Source organism: Lathyrus oleraceus, chromosome 4, assembly GCF_024323335.1.
Source record: "Lathyrus oleraceus cultivar Zhongwan6 chromosome 4, CAAS_Psat_ZW6_1.0, whole genome shotgun sequence".
NCBI lineage: Eukaryota > Viridiplantae > Streptophyta > Magnoliopsida > Fabales > Fabaceae > Lathyrus > Lathyrus oleraceus.
In genome coordinates this window covers 166,778,337-166,786,414 of record NC_066582.1, presented here as the reverse complement: position 1 = coordinate 166,786,414, position 8,078 = coordinate 166,778,337, and the positions used below count along the sequence as shown (strand labels likewise).

Below are 8,078 nucleotides of genomic sequence, written 5' to 3'. Positions count from 1 at the left end.
TTTCAAATATTTAGTTTAATAATTAATTTTATTTAACAAATTCTTAAATATTTTTATCAAATAATAATATTGGAATATAAAATATTACATTATATCATAAGATTATCTAATTTAAATTTTCTTAAAAATATATATTACATTATAAGATTTTCTAATGTTTATGATGTGAAATTCACGTTATAACTTTCTTATTTTACGATATTAATTCTACGTCACAATTTTATAATACTCAAGAATGTTTGTAGTGATTTGACATACGTAATTTCAATATATTCAAGTGTTATTGCACTCCCTCATGAAACTGATTGTTTATTCTAAAACAATCCTTTTTTAAAAATAAGCAAATAAAGAATTTTAAAAGTTAAACTTGGAATTCAAGCTAAAATTCATGTTTGTTTGATAAGCAATTTTAAACAAGCACATCCAAGTAAATCCAAACAAACAAAATAACACAAGATAAAGAATATACTCAACTTTCTTGCCCAAGAATCCACCTGAATTCCCACGCGAGATTAAACCCTGTGGGAGACACTTTCCACAATTTAGTCTTCATATTTAAATAAATACTAATATTAAATAAATAAATATAAATATAAATATACTTCTCATTATTATTGAGTGATACTAGGGACCGTGGACTTCTCGTGTTATGGTTGGGACGGTGGAACATATCACTTTTTTCCCTAAGCAACATACCACTATTATATATCATTACATTACATTTTTTTAATGAAAATAATTATTCTTTTTTATGCTTTCTTATGTCTCTTTCTCTCTAAAAATGTTACATATTTTTAGTCAAAAGACTTTCTGCAAAACCACGTGGTCCTCTTTCTCACTACCACTTCTCCCTCTATAAATATATACACCCACCTCACTACTCCTCACAACAATTCATCTCACATCTAAAACTAATCAACCATTCTTTCTTCTTCTCTTTACACAACAAAACATCATCCTAAAAATACACAAAATGAAACTCCTATCTACCAAAGCAACTTGTAATAGTCATGGCCAAGATTCTTCATACTTCCTAGGTTGGGAAGAATATGAGAAGAATCCTTATGATAATGTTCACAATCCCAAAGGAATTATTCAAATGGGTCTAGCAGAGAATCAAGTAATTTTTATTTTTCATAACAAAAAAACAACCTTAAAACTTTGTTTTTTTTTTGTACTAGTTAACTTACGAGTTTTGTTTTGTTTTGTTCTCTGCAGCTTTCTTTTGATCTCTTGGAATCATGGCTAGCTAAGAATCCAGACGCGGCTGGATTCAAAAGCGGAGGAAAATCCATATTCCGCGAACTTGCTCTCTTCCAAGACTACCATGGTCTTCCATCGTTCAAAACTGCATTGGTAGATTTCATGGCTGAGATCAGAGGAAACAAGGTTACTTTTGATCCCGACCACATAGTTCTCACCGCAGGTTCTACTTCAGCAAACGAGACTCTTATGTTCTGTCTCGCCGAGAAAGGAGAAGCATTCCTCCTTCCCACTCCTTACTATCCAGGGTGCGTATAGTCTTTTAAATACTTCTTTTCATTTATCTACATTTTTATCAAGATTCGGAGCTGACAATGTTTTTTGTTGCAGATTTGATAGAGATCTTAAATGGAGAACTGGTGTAGAGATTGTTCCAATACAATGCAATAGCTCCAACAACTTTCAAGTTACAGAACATGCATTGCAACAAGCATACCAAGAGGCACAAAACCGCAACCTTAAAGTCAAAGGAGTGATGGTTACAAACCCGTCAAACCCGCTAGGCACCACAATGTCAAGGAGTGAATTAAACCTTCTCGTCGACTTCATCGAAGAAAACAAAGACATGCATTTGATAAGCGACGAGATTTACTCCGGGACTGTTTTTACCTCTCCCAGTTTCATCAGCGTCATGGAAATTCTTAACGAAAGAAACGATCTTAAGAATTCCAAAGACGCTGATGAAATAAAGGAGAGAGTTCATGTTGTCTATAGTCTTTCCAAGGACTTGGGTTTGCCGGGTTTCCGCGTCGGCGCTATTTACTCCGAAAACGACACGGTTGTCGCGGCTGCCACGAAGATGTCAAGCTTCGGTTTGATTTCATCGCAAACACAGTATCTTCTCTCCGCTATTCTTGGTGACAAAAAATTCACCAAAAACTACTTAGCAGAAAACTCAAAGAGACTTAAAAAAAGACAGACCAAACTCGTTTCTGGTCTACAAAAAGCAGGAATCAACTGCTTAGAAAGCAATGCTGCATTGTTTTGTTGGGTTGATATGAGGCATCTTCTTCACTCCAACACTTTTGAAGCTGAAATGGAGCTATGGAAAAAGATAGTGTACCAAGTTGGGTTGAACATTTCACCTGGTTCATCTTGCCATTGTAATGAACCAGGTTGGTTTCGTATGTGTTTCGCTAACATGTCGGAAGAGACTCTGAAACTAGCAATGAAAAGGTTGAAAGCTTTCGTTGTTGAGTCCACCGGTGTTACTACTCGAAGCACATCTCAGTCTAAGAGAAAATCAGTACTCACTAAGTGGGTTTTTCGGTTATCGTCTCGCGGTGATCATCGTGATCAACAAGAAGAACGGTAACTGGTTCCGGTGGTGATCGTGGTGGTCGTAGTAATTTGTGTGATGAGAAGTTTGAAGAAGCTAGCCATGCACAATATTACACTTTTTCTTTTACTTTTTATTATTTTTTTCTTTTTTTGGTCTCCCCAATTATTTTTTGGTGGAGTAGTTCAAAAAATGATTATTTTATACTATATTCTATAAGATTGTAGAGAGAGAAAGAGAGAGAAAGCACTCTGTCCATGTGGATATGAAGTGTGATGAGATAAGCACTTTTAGTTTGATTTTAAGATGAGAATTATATGATTATATATTTATTGATTAATAAAAAAAGTTTAATTTATTTATGATAAAATCCACTTTTGTGATTATGTCCTGTCTTATGGTAATTGTTTTTTTTTTCTTGTATCAATTAGTAAGAAAATTACGAGTGCCATGTGTTGAAAACGCTGGTTAATCGCTTTTGCAAGATAAGCGGTTTAGAAAATGGATTGGGTTGGGTGTGCATCTTCTACAAACCGTCCTTAATACGACCAATTTTATTGTTTTCAACTATGCATACATCTTTCAAGGCGTATAACTAGGAGAATTCGCAGTGTGTGGTTGAAAGGAAAAAAAGTCAATAAGTTTAATTTGTAATGTTTTGAATTATGGTATTAAAATATTTTTAGTGTTTATTTTAAGGCAATTAGGTTGTGGGAGGTCCATTTGTTTACCTTGAATTGTAAGAAAAGGTTGTGGTTATACAGTAAAGTAAGTTAAATCTGTGGGAGAGATGTTGAAGTTTGAACTTGAGAAACTAAAATATTTTATTTATTTAACCTGTAACCGTAACTAACTACTTAAAAAAAGTGCGCAAGTTACTGACAATATTTTAAGGCGTTGAAAACACTTGGCTTTGTTGAAGTTTCTGGGAGTAATCATAGTCATCACCAGCTCAAAAAGTTGTTTTGTCTCAGACAAACTACGCTGTGTGTGTACTACGTGTGATGCTGACTGGCACAACGCTGTCTCAGACGCGTGTCGTAGGAAAAAATTTCATATTAAAAAATGTGAACTAACTACATTAGTTTTTCTGTATGAGATGTATGATTTAGATAGGTCGATGACAACATGTTAGAAGTTGATGTTATATAATCTATTGTAACTTACATGAACAATTTTATGTTCTTATTTCAAGAGTTATGTTAAGGTAGAGTTTGAAATTATTGATGGTAAATATTTTAAATTTTACAATTAGTGTTAATGGTATATTATAATCATTTATTAACTCTAACAACATTGAATGTATGTGTAACCTTTTATTTTATTCTATTTTATACATTTATTTACTAATTTTTTACTTCATTTTTTTTCAATTAAAAATGTGACAAATATTATATATAATTTGTATATTAAATTTATACATTAATTTTATAAAATTTTATCACCAATTATATAATTTGCTTTGTACGTGATAGAAATGTAGTTTCAATATAATTGCACATTGCATTTATTGATTGTTTATCCATTAAAATATCATGACTCTTTGATTTATTTATAGAGTTTTATGTATGTTTGTTCAGTTATGCTACTCATTCACATACATATGTAGTAATATGACACATACTCATTTATACTCATTTATGAGTTTCATGCACATGCTACTATAACGTAGTTTTTGTTATTTGTATTTCAAACTTCTTTTCTAATACTCCTCCACAAGATCATGGAGGGGTTAAAACCACGACTTTGAGCTTGGTGCGAAGCTCTTGGAATGCAGAAGTGCCAAAAGGTTTAGTAAGAGTATTGACAACTTGCAACGAATTTGGAACATGTTGAATCTTCAAGCATTTGGATATAACACGTTCAAAAACAAAATGAATGTCGAGCTCAATATGCTTAGTGTGCGCATGAAGAATAGAATTGTGTGATAGAAGAACTGCGTTGAGGTTGTCACACAACAGTGTAGGAGGAAGGAAGGGAACTCCAAGTTCTATAGAAGCAATTCTAACCACAACAAGTTAGATGTTGTGTGCGTTAAGGCACAATACTCAGCTTCTGTACCTGATCTAGAAACAAGGGGTTGTTTCTTGGAGCTCCATGAGACAAGACTTAGACCAAAAAAGATAAATGATCTTGACGTAGAGTGACGATAATCTAGATTACTCGCCCATTTGTAATCACTATAGGCACATAGGGAGAATTCTCAAGAAGATGGAGTTGGAGACAAACAAGAAACCATGGTTGATGGTGTCACTTAAATATCTAAAGATTCATTTGACAATTGACCAATGAAATTCCATAGGGGAAGCCATAAACTGAACACTTTGTTAACACTGAAAGAAATGGTTGGTCTTGTGAGAGTCACATATTGAAGTGATCATACCATGGAATGATATAAGTGAGGATCATAATGAAATGATGATCCATGTTTATTGAGTTTGCAGTTGTTAAGCATATGAGTAGTGACACCATTGCCATTACACATGTTAGCTCTTGTGAGAAGATCTCAAATATATTTTCTTTGTGTGGAAGTAGACTCCCTGTAGATAAATGCTTGATTACAATACCTAGAAAGTATTTAGGAATGTCCAATTTATTAAGAGTTAATGTCCCATGAAGAGAATCTATGAGTTTGTGAACCAATGTAGAGAAGGAACATATGATTAAAATACCATCTACATAAACTAATGCATAAAGATTGACACCTTGATGAGAGTAAGTGAAGAGGGAGCTATCGCATTTGCTATGAGTGTAGCCAAACTGAACTAGTGCATGATTTAACTTCTCGTACCAGGCCATATGGGCTTGCTTGAGCCCACATAAAAATTTATGTAGCTTGCAAAAAAAGTGAAGGATATTGCTTCTCAAAACTAGGGGTTGAGTCATATACACTTCCTCATGTAAGGAACCATTCAGGAAGGCATTATTGATGTCAACCTCTTATAGTTCCCATTTGTTTGTGAGGTCCAGAGTAAGAATCACACGAATAGTAGTTGGCTTGACTAGATGTGAGAATATTCATTAAAATAAAATAAAAATTGTTGATGGTATCCTTTGTCAACAAGCCTCACTTTGTATTTGTTTAGAGTGCCATCATGATTTTCTATTACTTTAAACACCCACTTACATCCCACAAGTTTTCTATAAGGTGGAATATTGGTCAATGTCCATGTGTGGTTAGCCAATAGTGCATTATATTCAAGTTACATAGCCTGGTGCTAAGCTGGTTGAGAGAGCTTGTTTAACAAATGTTGATTCTACATGTGTAAGAAGAGCCTTAGGTTTAGAGGGATCTTTTTTCGCCCCAGTTAACATTGGATGTTCATTAAACTAAAGAACTTGAGGGAATGAAAAGTTTTATATAAAGGATGACATTGAATCAGTTAAGCTACTAACCTTATGGGAACTCTGAGAGTTAGGTTGGAGGTTGGTTTGAGCGTTAGACCTGAATTGAGTGTTTATAGGTGGGGGACCTGGTTAAGTAGATTGAGACATATGAGAAGTGTTGTGAGAAGCATGTTGACGTGAACCGCGTACATGACTAGGATGAGACATTCGTGACCTAGTATTAGATTTGTCATTAACTGTAGGACTGGAAGATACAATGTTACTAATTGTCAAAGGAGATGAAGTATCATCCATTGGACTAATTCCAGGTGCATGAGGCACTTTAGTTGAGTTTAACTATGGAAAATAAATTGACTCAGGGAAACTGACATGTTTGGAGGAAGTATTAGGATCTGATGGAAATAATGTAGAGAAAGAAAATGAGTGTTCATGAAAATTGACATCTTTTGAGATGGATATTTTTGCAGACTTGTTCAAGCATTTGTAACCTCTAACTTGTGTTTGTTGTAAGCTCGAGTGAAGGGAAAACAAGTGCATACATATATTTTAAGAGTGTCATACCTAGGTAGCTTATGACATAGGGCATGAGAGAGGGACTCGAATTTTCAAAGACCTGGAAATGGTAAACTATTAATGACATGAACGGAAGTAGAAAAACTATGCTCTTAATATTTGAGAGGAATGAAATCATGTGATAACAATGTAAGACTCATCTCTATAATATGCATATGTTTCTTTTCTATGTGCCATTTTGGTAAGATGTGTAAGGACAAGTAAACCTATGGGAAATGTATAACTTGGTTAGATATTTAGTGAAAGACCTAAACTCTCCTCCATAATCTAAATGTAAGGCCTCGATTGTGTTGTGAAATTGAGTTCGAACAAATTTCATAAATAATTTGAAAGCATGAAGTTCTTTAAACTTATGTTTAAAGAAATGATTCGAGTATATTTTGAATATACATCAACAAAGTCAATGTAGTAGAGAAAACTAAAACTCGAGGGAAATGGTGCATCCGCCCCAAAGATCTGTATGCACAACATCAAAAGGAGCTCTATAAACAATTGAAGAAAAATGAGCATATATCTTATGAAATTTTCCTTCACAACATGACTTTCATAAAAAAAAGTGTTTTCCTTATTGGAAATTGGAATATTACAATGTTTGTGAGACAATTTAATGGATAGAAAATGCGCATGATCTAGCCTATAATGCCACAAAAGGATAGTGCTAGGTTTATTTACATCAGAAACAAGTGAATAAGAAATGGAGTTAGCATTTGTTCATAGAGGAAAAAAGCTTTGTGGGTGTATATAAGGGATCCTTGAAAGCTCCATAACCAATTGTGTAAATCAGTACAATCCACTTGAATCAAGAAAACCTTTAAGTAGAGTGAGTCTAGAAAACTGATATTTGATCAAACATTTCTTAGCAATGAACTCAAAAAAACATTGTTATCTTTAGAAAACTTCGAAACTGATAACAGGTTTCTTGTGATGCAAGGAACATGAAGGATGCCATTAAGAGCTAGAGTGTATGAAGGAAAAGAGTAAGCATAAACATAAGATGAACCTACATAATTTGTGGATAGATATTTCCCATTAGCTACACAAACTCGATTACTACCTATATATGATTTTTTGACATGTAAGTAAGAAGAGTTAGTGGTGGGATAATGTGAAACAACAAAATCAGCAAATTGGACATGGATTTTAAGATTCCTAGGCAAGGAATACTCATGGGTTTTTGATATCATAGCTAATGCTTGAGGATTAGAAGTTGAGGCTTCAAGCTTATTAGTGGAAGTATCTGAAAACTTTGGTGCTTTCAACTGTGCTAGTCTAAGTGTAAAGTTCTCATCAAACCGATGCCAACAATCAACTATAACATTGCCATATTTTTCACATAATTGACTTGTAGGTCTGTTTCCAGGTGAGTCACGTCCTCTACAACGACCTCTACCATGCGGAATGTGTCCTTGACCTTGATTGATTGTAGTATTATCACACACACACACTGTTTGATGACTTACATGCACTATATTTACTAAGACAGATGATACAACCAACTCTTGTTGAAATCTGTCAAGCTGAGGCTCCTAAACGTATATGAGAGCTTCCATATCATAGAGAGATTAAGGCTCAGAAGTTCCATACATTTGTATGACAAATTAATTATATTACTCAG

General features: G+C 33.9%; 1 protein-coding gene across 1 annotated transcript; it reads left to right on the top strand.

The window, feature by feature from the left end:
- The first annotated feature begins 879 nt into the window (after positions 1-879).
- Positions 880-2,848, top strand: LOC127074336 (1-aminocyclopropane-1-carboxylate synthase CMA101). Its single transcript, XM_051015644.1, has 3 exons — positions 880-1,120; positions 1,219-1,511; positions 1,594-2,848. The coding sequence occupies exons 1-3, from the start codon at positions 974-976 to the stop codon at positions 2,576-2,578; spliced, it is 1,425 nt and encodes a 474-aa protein (XP_050871601.1). The 5' UTR covers positions 880-973; the 3' UTR covers positions 2,579-2,848.
- The last annotated feature ends 5,230 nt before the right edge of the window (positions 2,849-8,078 follow it).